Source organism: Lipophrys pholis, assembly GCF_963383615.2.
Source record: "Lipophrys pholis genome assembly, contig: SCAFFOLD_25, whole genome shotgun sequence".
Lineage (NCBI taxonomy): Eukaryota > Metazoa > Chordata > Actinopteri > Blenniiformes > Blenniidae > Lipophrys > Lipophrys pholis.
Genome location: NW_028292149.1, coordinates 1,022,683 through 1,034,995, shown reverse-complemented (window position 1 = coordinate 1,034,995; position 12,313 = coordinate 1,022,683). Strand labels below are relative to the sequence as shown.

At 41.4% G+C, this 12,313-nt stretch overlaps 2 protein-coding genes across 7 annotated transcripts in view; one reads left to right on the top strand and one right to left on the bottom strand.

Moving 5' to 3' along the window:
* The window catches only part of LOC308128129 (NACHT, LRR and PYD domains-containing protein 12-like), a 417,457-nt gene that overhangs the window by 208,395 nt on the left and 196,749 nt on the right, over positions 1 to 12,313 (top strand). The window lies entirely within an intron of this gene.
* Positions 1 to 12,313, bottom strand: part of LOC308128131 (protein NLRC3-like) — a 229,169-nt gene that overhangs the window by 50,766 nt on the left and 166,090 nt on the right. For 3 of the 6 annotated variants that reach the window (XM_080493781.1, XM_080493782.1, XM_080493785.1), the window contains 3 exons: positions 11,355 to 11,522; positions 10,913 to 11,090; positions 9,169 to 10,566 (listed from right to left, as the gene is read on the bottom strand). The exons of 1 other annotated variant lie outside the window; for it this stretch is intronic. In XM_080493781.1, the coding sequence (XP_080349907.1) occupies positions 10,486 to 10,566; positions 10,913 to 11,090; positions 11,355 to 11,522 (427 nt within the window). In that variant the 3' untranslated portion in view covers positions 9,169 to 10,485. Of the gene's footprint in view, positions 1 to 9,168; positions 10,613 to 10,912; positions 11,091 to 11,354; positions 11,523 to 12,313 lie in introns of those variants that run through there. 2 more of the 6 variants (XM_080493784.1, XM_080493783.1) reach the window with 2 other exon arrangements.

The following is a 12,313-nucleotide window of genomic DNA, read 5'->3' as shown; positions in this document are numbered from 1 at the left end:
GTCACTCTCCTCTGACCCCCATGATGTCACTCTCCTCTTACCTCCATGATGTCACTCTCCTCTGGACTCCATGATGTCACTCTCCTCTGACCCCCATGATGTCACTCTCCTCTGACACCCATGATGTCACTCTCCTCTTACCTCCATGATGTAACTCTCCTCTGACCCCCATGATGTCACTCTCCTCTGACACCCATGATGTCACTCTCCTCTTACCTCCATGATGTCACTCTCCTCTGACCTCCATGATGTCACTCTCCTCTGGACTCCATGATGTCACTCTCCTCTGACCTCCATGATGTCACTCTCCTCTGACCTCCATGATGTCACTCTCCTCTGACCCCCATGATGTCACTCTCCTCTGACCTCCATGATGTCACTCTCCTCTGACCCCCATGATGTCACTCTCCTCTGACCCCCATGATGTCACTCTCCTCTTACCTCCATGATGTGTGCTGCTCTTCTTCTATTAAGCTGCTGGAACTTACATTTCCCTGACGGAGTCGTCCCAAGGGATTAATAAAGCTGAGTCTAAAGTCTAAAGTCTAAAGTCTAAAGTCTAAACCTCCTCCAGTCGTTCTCTTACTGCTTGATGTGAATCTTTAGCTGCTGGATTAACAAGGACTGTTTAGGATGAACTTTTTCTAGATGATATATTCTCTCATCTTCTCTCATCTTCTCATAACACCGTGTCAGCAGTTTACCATGCTGCCTGAGATGGAGTGATAATGAGACGTCCTGCTTTTAAATGTTGATTTATGAATCTTCAAAAAACATCAATGTCCACAACTTGATTGTGATATTGTCACAACATAGACAACCTAAAAAATACTCCACAAAACATGTTGAAAACCGTCCAGAAACAAAATACCCTCTATGTTTTGTCAATGGTTGCTCATATCTTTATTTTAACCTTGTTTCAATGTCTTGTCAGGGAGTTCCAGGTGATTCTAGATCTTCTTCTCTAGTTTCTGTGTTTTGATTCAAACCAGGAAATGTATAAAAAAGTCTGAGCTCAATCCAAGTTTCCCTCCAGAGACACAAATCCTGCTTCTGTGTGCGGTGGATAAACCAAACTCAGTCAGAACAATGGAGATCCTGCTCCAGTCACATTCATGTGTTCATTCCCACTTTTCCATCCCTGTTCTGTGGAGCTGGATTTGAGGGTTCCAGATGGTTTCCAGCAGTCTGCGCTGACGATCATCCTCCTCCTCGTGCTGGACGATCGTTTGTTCAAACTCTCCCAAAGCCTGAACTGAACTCCTTGTTGCTGCAGGAGATGAAATGTTTCCTCTGTGAGACACGACAACACAGCCGAGAGAGTCCAACAAGCTCCAACCAGTAGTGGTGGGCGGGGCCATCTGAAATATCCACATATCCACAGGAAAGGTTAGTAGTATTGATCAATACTTGCATGGCTCTGAACGCTCCTCGAACTGACGTCACTCGTGCTCGTTCCGCCCCTCCTTTTCCTGTTTCCGGTCTGACGTCACGTGATCACTCCGGATTTTTTTATTTTATTTTTTTTTCAATTAAACTTTAACAAACATTCCAGACAATGATAATAACTCTGATAATAAGATCCAACATAAAAGACATACACACACCAACTAAAAAACAATAAGATAAAACTGAAAACAAACAAACAAAAAGAAAAAAAAAAACATAAACTCAGGATTTTCATTGAGTTTACATTCCTTTACAAAATTATATAATCTTATACTATTTTTCTCCTTCATAAATTGAAGAGATTTAAAGTATAGACAAAGCTCTTTGTGAAGAAAGTTTAAATTTGTCTTGGTTTTCATATATTTGTTTTTGTGAATGAAAAACTTCCCCATCATCAGTAAAACATTAAAAGTTGGGTCTTGCAGGCTGTCGACGAGAACTATTCCAAATAAAACATTCTCTTTGTCCAGATGAGACGGGGATGCAAATTTAGATCAACACCAGAAATGAAAGTCTTCCCAGAAAGTACTCACAAATATAATCCGTCCAGAGTTCTCCAGGAGATACCAGAGCAGCAGGTAGTGTGGCTGAGTGGTCTAAGGTGCTGGATTTAGGCTCCAGTCTCGCAGGAGGCTTGGGTTCAAATCCCACCACTGTCAGTTTCAATACTTTGGGTGGTTTGTTTCATCAAATGAGTGACTACTGTAATAATATACATTATAATTATAAAGGATGATTCAAGATGGCGGTGTACATTTTCACTGATATGCAGGCTTGTGAATTGTAAACCTTGTTGTACAATACCCCAGAGAAAGCAGCCTTTTTGACTTTGTTTCTTGTTTGTTTTTTCTTTTTTTTTAATTAGACAATAAAAACAGTAAGTACATCATAAACAGTACTATATAACAACCGCCAGGGGTCACTAAATGTACAGAGACAACAACTCAGTATCAAATAAAACATTAAAGAAAGTACAGAGATCAAAGGTCTTCACATCTTTCTGGTTTTCTGATTGTTTGATAGTTTTCACATGTTACTTGGCCTCATTTACAAACACAGAATTGTGGTTTAGGGTTATTATATCGATATTTTGTGAATATGCCATTTGGCTAGAAGTATAATAAGATTAATGATGTAGAATAGTTTTTTTTCTAACTGAAGGAAAGTCGATGAAGCCAAACAACCCGTGTTGGAGGCCAAGGGAGAGGTGTAGTTCAGAGCAGGTGGAGGTCAGAGTGCAGATATCTTCCATAACTTGGTGGAGACGGGGCAGGACCAGAACAGATGAAATATAGTTTCAGGGAGTTCTTCACAGAAAGAACAATTTATATCCATGTCTTTTTTGATTCTTTGCAAGAAAGCAGGTGATGGATACATTCTGTGGATTAATTTGAAGGATCCTTCTTTTACTTTATTATTGATCATATATGGAGCTGCAGATTCCAAATCCTTTTCCAGTGGAGGTCACTGATACAGATGAGAAGCCGTATTCTAGTGAAACATGTGGGAAAGGTTTCTGTGGATCGAGTCGTTTGTCAAGACACAAGTGAACTCACACAGGTGAGAAGCCGTATTCTAGTGAAACATGTGGGAAAGGTTTCTGTGGATCGAGTCGTTTGTCAAGACACAAGAGAGTTCACACAGGTGAGAAGCCGTATTCTTGTGAAACATGTGGTAAAAGCTTCAATCAACTGGGTAATTTGATGAGACACAACAAAAACTCACTCAGGTGAGAAAACATTTTCTTGTGAAACATGTGGGAAAAGTTTCAGAGGATCAAATGATTTGAAGATACACAAGAGAGTTTACACAGGTGAGAAGCCGTATTCTAGTGAAACATGTGGGAGAGGTTTCTGTGGATCGAGTCGTTTGTCAAGACACAAGAGAACTCACACAGGTGAGAAGCCGTATTCTTGTGAAACGTGGGAGGAGTTTCTGTGATCGCAGTAAATTGCGGCGACACATGAAAAACCATAAAGAGATGAAATCATGAAAGACTCTATGTGAGATGTGTGGATGGATTTCACTTATATAGTGTTTTTCCACCGTATAAAAGCCGATTCATCCTCCATAAGAAGAAGAAGAACGTTGGGCACTCCAGAGTCTTGCCGTACTAAATGATGTCATGTTCTTCAGCCAGCTCCCTCTGGCCAGAGACTTTTTGTTCAGCAGTACCAACCGTCAGGACTGTCAGTTCCTGCAGTTAAAACCAGACCAACATCATGTCCTGGACACAAACTGTCTCTTTTCTTACTGAAACACTTCAGAGAAATGTATTTCTGAAAACGCTTGAAGTGAGAAATAAGCTGCAGTTGAAATGTTAAAAGGTTTTACAGAAGTGTCTGCTGTGAGGGGGCGTGGCCTGGAAGTTAGACAGCTTCTTCTCACTATGAACTCTCCTGCTGAACAAGCATTTTTTCCAGCAGCTGGCTGACATCAGTACTGCACTTTTCTTCTTCTTCTTATGGGAGGATGCAGGCTGAACTTTTCTTCTTCTTCTTATGGGAGGATGCAGAGGCCTTTAGCAGTCCCCAAAGTGCTTTACACTGTTAATCACATTCACCCATTCATTCACACACCAATGGAGGCGGCGACCATGCAAGGCACTCAGTCCATCCACTGGGAGCAGTTTGGGGTTCACTGTCTTGCTCAAGGACACTTGGACATGTGGACAGGTGGAGATGGGAATGGAGCTCCAACAGATGTGGTTCAGGAAGTCCAGCTTGAGCCCAGAATCACAAGGTCTCCTCCAGTTTGAAGTCAACATTGCTGATTTAAACCCTGTTGAGACGCTTCAGGAAATCATTTAGTTTCTGGTTCGTCACCAAAGTGAGAAGATTTCAATCAGTTTGGTTTCCATTTGTGTTGAACTGCACAGAGGCTGACAAAAGGTCCCTGCTTGATAATGAAGGTTAAAGAAGCACTTTTCATTAGTAGTTCTAACAATGCTGCTTTCTGTGGTTTGAGAAATGTGAGGTTAAAAATCTTGTATGAGCAGATGTGAACTTTGAAGAAATGGAAGTAAAATGTTGACATGAATCCAATGGCTTTTGTTCTTCACTGTTTTTATTTAACATTAATGAGTCGCAATTTCATTTTTCATCTTTTTACACTACGGAGGAAAAACTACTGTTTGTTTACCTGCAACACGTACTGAAGTACATATCATGAAAGTAAAACTCTTCAGTGGAAACATGCAATGATTTCCTCGTCTCAAACTATTTATTCAAACAACAACAAAACCACAAACAAAAAAATGTATGTGATGTGGAATATTTTGACTTGAGTGACATTTAAACTTCACGTTCCTTAAAGCACACTGTTGAGTGTTGAGACGTTAGATGAGGCTGTTAAGCTTGTTAAGAAACAGCAAGTGGTGCAAAAAGACCATTTGAAATGAGATCAAACCGTTAAGTTCTTTCAATGACTTTAATCTGGAAGTAACTCATATTTTAAGATTTCTATATAGAAAAGTTTCTGAATTGTACAAATCTCTCATTGATTACATTTACACTACTAAGTACCACAGTCACACCATGTTTCAGTAGATGACACAGGAAATTAAACCTCATGTATGAGACTGTCACTTTGATTTTACATTTTAAAACAGTATTTCAATGTTTCTAGATGGAGTTTTTGAAAGTGATGTTTCAGAAGTGCACAGAAAGTTTAAAAGTCTCGTGATTCTAACAATTGATATGTCTTGTGTAAAAGATGTAATAGATTGTATACTTAAGCAATTACTTATATATGCAATAGATCCTTTTTAACAGGTATTTTTCCTGACAGGATGAAAATAGCCAAGGTGGTTCCAAGCTATAAAACTGTAGACAAATACATAATCTGATATTCTAGAATTTGTTTCCTCAGTTGGAGAAAAGAACAACAACTTTAAAACATTATATGTAAACAGACTGGATAATTTTATAGAAAAATACAACTTACTGAATGATCATCATTATGAGTTGAGGAGAAAATGATCAACATCTTTGACATTAAATGGGTTTTGTTATGGGTGGATGGATGGACGCAATAGAAATACTGACCTGCAGTTCCCCCTATATCCAGTAGGGGTCAGTATGAAGAAGCAGCTTTGGAGACATGGGGAGGAGGAGGAGGGAAAAGGAGTGTTTGAAGTACACGGCCAGTATTGCAGATACTTTTTACTTAGAAAAGCAGCTCATCTACTTTAATGTGGGGGAGAACAATGTGTCATTACTTATGAAGTGAATCATCAATATGCAAATCTGAATGAAGATAAAAATAAAGTTTTTTCATGATCTTTGAATGATTTGGGGACTTTTTATTCTTTTATCAGTTGATTGTGACCATAATAAAATGCAGGACAAAGTTTGTAGGTACACAGAAATGACTTGTTATGAACTAACTCAATATATGCAGGGTAAATGAAATCTGCACAAAAGTATCACTGCAGAACTGAGAAAGGATTTGTTCACAGACAATATCAACAAGAGAATAACATCAACCTAAAACAACAACTGTACTTTCACTACACAGTTGTTTGTGAAAAATAAAGGTAACAGTGCAAATCTAGGTGAGTTAACAAAATAATTAACTCGATAAAACGCATGGGACCTAAATATAAGAAGAGTAATGTTACTTTGACAGTGAACACAAAAGGGTTTTTCTATTCAGCCATTTTCATATTATAAGTAAATATCTTTATATAGGTATTTATCTTTCAGTTCCAGTAAAATAATTCATTTAGATTTATTTCAACTGACTGAATATATTCCACGTCTCTCTGAATAGTCTAGAGTTAATCAGTCTACTGTAATTACTACTCTGAAGACGATGACCAATTACACTGAGAAGAACAACATGAACTAATGCTGGAGATGATTAAATCTATCTTTCCTTCTATAAATCTGCTCCCTGGATATTGCTGCCTTGCTCAAAGGCCTCTGGCAGTGACTGCTGTCTCTGTCCAGTAGTGGTTTGGGGATTCCCCTCCTCCTCCCTCCATTTTTTTGGGGGGGTAATTTGCCAGCTAGATATATAATAAACAATAAAGTAAAAGAAGTATCTTTTAAAATAATCCACAGATTTCATGTGTTTTCTTAGAACGCTTTATAAAAGACATAGATATAAATTACTCTCTCTGTAAAGAACTCCCTGAAAATATATTCCATCTATTATTGTCTTGCCCCTTTTCTACCAAGTTCTGAGAAGATATTTGCACCGTGATCTCTACTAGTATTGAAGCATCTTACAGTGGATGAGCCTGCTGTATAACACGTCTCTAGCTGATCATGGATACAGTGGATGAGCCTGCTGTATGACACGTCTCTAGCTGATCATGGATACAGTGGATGAGCCTGCTGTATGACACGTCTCTAGCTGATCATGGATACAGTGGATGAGCCTGCTGTATGACACGTCTCTAGCTGATCATGGACCATTGCTATGACTCTTAATGTTGATCATCTTCCTGAGCTGCTTCATGAGGCCAGTGTGGACAGCAGGGCTACATTGGACTGGGTGAAGCTCACCAATGAGGAGCTGCTGTTTTACCATAAGAGAACTGAGGAGCTCTTGGGTGGCTTATTTCTACCTATAGACGCTCTAGTGTGCTCTAATGTAAACTGTAATGATGTTTCTCATGCTAAATCCCTTTGCTCTTTTTATAATGGTATCATAGGATCTATTTATGAGGCCAGCAGAGCACACTTTACTGTCTATAAGAATACAGGTAACATCAAACCAGGATGGAATAAACATGAAGCTGTCCATCATACGTCACCTTTTGGGGTGAGCAATGGTGCACGACCGGGGGGGGGGGGGGGGGGGGGGCTTTCGCCTGCTCTCTTTAACTTGTACATGGATGAGTTATCTCAACAACTAAATAGTTGTAAAACTGGATGTGTGCTGGGTAACAAGATAATTAATCATCTCAAGTATGCTGGTGATCTGGTCCTTCTCTCTCCCAGCAGGTTTCAGCAGCTTTTAAATATCTGTTCTGAGTATGGCTTAAAATCTGATGTTAAATATAATGTGTTAAATATAATGTTAAATATAATGCCAAAAAGAGCACAGTTCTGATATGTAGAACTAAAGAGGAGAAGGATCTCAACTTCCCTCATTTTTACCTGTCAGAACAGGAAGTCACTGTCAGTAGCAAAACTAAATATCTGGGACATCTCATCACTGATAAAATGTGTGATGATGATGATCTGGATAGACGATGCCGTACGCTGTATGTTCAAGTCAACATACGAGCAAGGACATTTTCTATGTGCTCTGATAATGTGAAGATTACTCTCTTTAGAGCTTATTGTACTCCCTTGTATACTGCCCCCTTGTGGATTAAATATAGAAAATCCAGCCTACGACGGCTCAAGGTTGCTTACAATGATGCTCTGAGGATCCTGCTGAAAAAAACCTGGCTGCGAAACAGGAAGTGAGACGTTCTGTCAAGCAGGTGTTTCTACATTTCAGGCTCTCATGAGGAATCTGATGTATAAATTTATACGCAGGCTTGAGGATTCTCAGAACACCATTATAATGCTGCTGAATAATCTCAGTCATAGTCCTGTAAAAAACCAGTCATCCTTGTGTATGGTATTATTGTATTGGTATGGATGTCTTTTATAAATAGGGTAATATTTGACTTATCTGTGATAATCCTATTACTGATATTTTGTTTTATATATTTCTTTTATTTATTTGTGAATGTTTTTTTATGGACTCCTGTGTCTGCAATAAAGATAAAAAATGATGATGATATGCAATTTTATTTGATTGTAAAGAAAAAAAAAATCATCATTCCAAACTAGTTCTGTGTGCTACAAATGTTTATCCACAAATAAATGTTGACTATGACCTACAGCAACAACAAAAGTTGAGCAAGATGGCTGAGCGGGAGTTCAGAGTGACGGCTCCTCCACTATCTAACTGGCCAGGTTTAAAACCTGTGCTTTATGAGACTGTTGACGGCAAGCTTCTAGTTGAGGACGAGTTTTTAAACTTCCTCCTGGTCAGAATGAGAACAATGAGCCAGGACCATCTGGTTCTAACAGCTTCCAACACGTTGGACTTGAAATGGATTGAATCCTGAAGAACGAGGTTGTTTGAACTCTGTCCTGACACCAAACAAAGATGTGTGGCTTTTAAAGGTGATCAGAAAAACATCAACAACATTAAAAGTTGCTTAAAGGTTTTGAATGAGTGCAGAGAAAACCTCCCACTATTTGGATGAGCGACCGCCTGTCACCTCTAACAGCATAGATTAGTCCAACTCGCTGAGTAACATGGAGCGGCTCCAGAGTGAAATGTCTGCGCTCAGACATGGAGTGAAACTACAAGCTGGTGTCGGCGAGGGGCTGCATGAAATCACCTCCACTACTGAGCACAGAGTTGCTGCTTTTAGTCACCATCTGAAACCAGGACATGACGGAGGGCAACACAGGGCTACGCCCAGCGTCATCACACATGGCAGTGAGGCTCAGTAACAACCCCCAAAGTAATTGAGTAATTACTTAAAAGTTAATAAATTATCAAAAATAATTTATTATTGAAAAATTGTTAATTTGAATAAATTCATTATTTATTAATAATGAAAAGGGTTAATATTTCTGAGCAAAAATATAACAATCTTAAATAAAACTTGAAGGTGTGACATCCGAGCACAGACTGTTACAAACCAGTGAATTGTCAACAATAAATACACAATAATCACCAAGAAGCGTTCAATTCAGCTAACAGGTGTTTATTAATAAAATGTATTAATTCATAAATAATTCTGAAATCATCTCATAAATCAACACATTCAAGTAGCAAACTACATCTAACACAGATATCTAATCGATTAAACAGCAATACTATGAACAAAGAGTGTGTGCGTGCGTCTGGCCTGGAGTGATGACTGGAATGGGTGTAATGACCTCGAGTGTCCACCAGAGGGAGGCAAACGTTGGCGGGTCAGTGTGGTGACTGTGACAACCACTAGGGGCGTGCGGCGGTGGGCAGAGGGCGAGCGCAATGTGCTGATGTGTCCACCAGGTGGACGTGAAGTGGAATTGCAATGACCCACGCGACCACTAGAGGCATTTGACTCGCTCTTTCTGGGGACGCAGCAGATTCTTAGCGACCAGATAAACAAGACGTCTCGGAACGACGCGGTCTCACCTACTCCCGAAAAGACTGGTGGACTTTGTCGACCCGGTTCTGAGCGCCGGAGTTCTAACGGGACATGCAGTTAGAACTCTGGTGATGGATGTGGATGTGGTTTAGCAGCACCAGATAGCAGTTTGCCTGCTAAATGTGACTGTGTGTGTGTGTGTGTGAGCTTATCTGATCAGATAACACGAGCGGCGGCGGATTAGTGAAGGAGGGGGAGAGAGAGAAGGGAGTTAAAAAGTTCTGGGCCGGTCCACGTGAGTTAACACGAGGCTCCTTGTGTCTCCGTACGAAGTCCTGCGTCTGGATGGACGTGAATCCGTCTTGGAGACGGTGTGTCTTCACAGGTTGGACTTTTATACCGGCGCATCATGGTCCGGCTCCCTGCTGTGCTCACCATGGCCTTGGCCAATCAGAGCCGGGTTGGCTTCAGAGTTTCTGGGGCGTTTTCTATGGCTGTGGATGGAGTTGGTGGATCCCCCTGGTGGTGAGGTGCAGGGATGCAGCTTCTAGGGAGGGGTTGCTGTGGACCCCCTGGTGGGGGTCACATGACCAATGGTGAATTTTTCCAGTGGTGATCAAATGTTCCTTTGTCCGGAGGGGGTGAGCCATGGAGGCCAGGCCCAACACAATGATCCAACACATGAAGAGGAGGAGGAGGAGGATGAGGAGGAAGAGGATGAGGAGGAGGAGTAGGAGGAGCAGGAGGTTCAGCCCACACAGTGATGGTTCTGCATCACATTCAGAGGAACCCTGGAAGAAGAGGAGCAGGAAGAGGAGGAGGAGGAGGAGCAGCAGGAAGAGGAGGAGGAGGAAGAGGAGGAGGAGGAGGAGCAGGCTGAGGAGGAGGAGGAGAAAGAAGAGGAGGAAGAGGAGGAGGAGGGTGAGTCCACACAGTTATGGTTCGACGTCACATCCCCAGGAACCCTGGTTTGATGGGGGTGGACCTTCAGGACACACAGCGTCCTCTCTGCTCTCCTCAGGGGATCATCAGGACACACAGCGTCCTCTCTACCCCCACCACCTGCAGAGAGATGAGAGAGATGAGAGGTGATGAGGAGAGTCTCTGTGGAGCAGCCAGGACTTCAGTCCTGTCCACAGCAGCAGCTCAGAGCTCATGAAGGACCACCACTGTCAGACCAACACAACAAGCCTGAGGCTCCTCTGATTGGCTGACTGTGTCCTCTGCTGTCCAATCCTGAAGCTGCTCAGCGTTCTCCTCTCACAGCCTCACTGAGCAGTCAAACTCTGGATCTTTGTTCTCACACTAACTGTGTTTAGTAGAAACCTGCTGGAAGCAGCATGGACTCACTCCAACATCTACTGACCTGAGAGTCTGCAGGCTGCAGTCTGGACTCTGCTGAAGACCAACCAGCTGCTGCACATCTGGATCATGAAGGCCGTTGTAATCCAAGTAGAGCTCCTTCAGGTGGGAGGGGTTGGACTTCAGAGCTGAGGCCACAGAAGAACAGCTGATCTCTGACAAACTGCAGTCCCTCAACCTGAATAAAGAGAGAAAGAAGTGAGATTAGAGGACAAAGTTTGATGTTGAAGTCATTGAGACTGAAGAAGGTTCAGACTGGAAGAGTTTAGAAATGTAAAGTCCAAACAGCTGAAGCCACCAGGAGGAGAAGAGTCTCATCAACATGCTGATCACTAACATGCTGCAGAGCTCAGTCCATCTCTGTCCTCCAACATCTGGATCCTCCTAAACTCCTCTCAGAGGTTTGACTTCAACACATTCTAACTTCAGACAGTGAACTGACCTCAGAGTCTCCAGGTTACAGTTTGGACTCTCCAGTCCAGCACACAGAACCTTCACTGATGAATCCTTCAGCTGGTTCTCACTCAGGTCCAGATGTTTGAGATGGGAGGAGTCAGACTTCAGAGCCGAGAAGATCACTTCACAGTCGGAGAGTTGACATGAAGAAAGGCTGTAATGAGACACAGAGAGGACAGGACGTTGTTATGAGGACTTTGTTGGACCTCAGAGCTTCAGATCGTCTTCTCTGGGTTTGACTTTGTCTTCATGTGGACGTGAAGGAGAGGACATGGAGGTCCACATGTTTTGTTCATGTCTTCAGTTCCAGATGTTGAAGTGAAGCTGTGGAGTGGAGCTGGACGTCCTGCTACTTCTTTCTATTCATTACAGAGTGTTTGGTTGGAGAGACGGGGACAGTGGAGACAATCATTCTTCTGAGAGACACAATTCATTCATTCATTCATTCATGGTTTAGTTTGTGAGAACTGTGGGAGCAGAGACATTGTCCTGGAGTTTGTTCAGTCTTCTTTGGTTCTAGTTTTGTACTTCACTTTGATTTGAGTCTTTTTCTCAGGAAATTGTCCAGTTTGGAAAGACAAAGGTTCCAGATGTGTGTCAGTAGTTTGGAGATAAACTCAATCACCCTCTTTACTGGTTTCATCTCCATTTAGTCTCAATCTGAAGATTTGGTTTTACTTTTGATAATAATTTCTATGATTTCTTCCTTACTAATGAAATGTCTCTGGGTCTTTCTCTTTACACTCTTTAATAGATTCCATGTGTCTTTAATAGGATTCTTCTTTTCTTACATTTCACCACTTTTATTTTTGTAGATATATGAACATTCTCACAGTAGTAGTTAAAGTATTTTTATATTTCACATATTTATTTGCCACTTCTTTAGTGTTTTATAGATTCTCTGTATCATGTATTTTTCCTTTTGACAGAATCTTTTAATCCTTC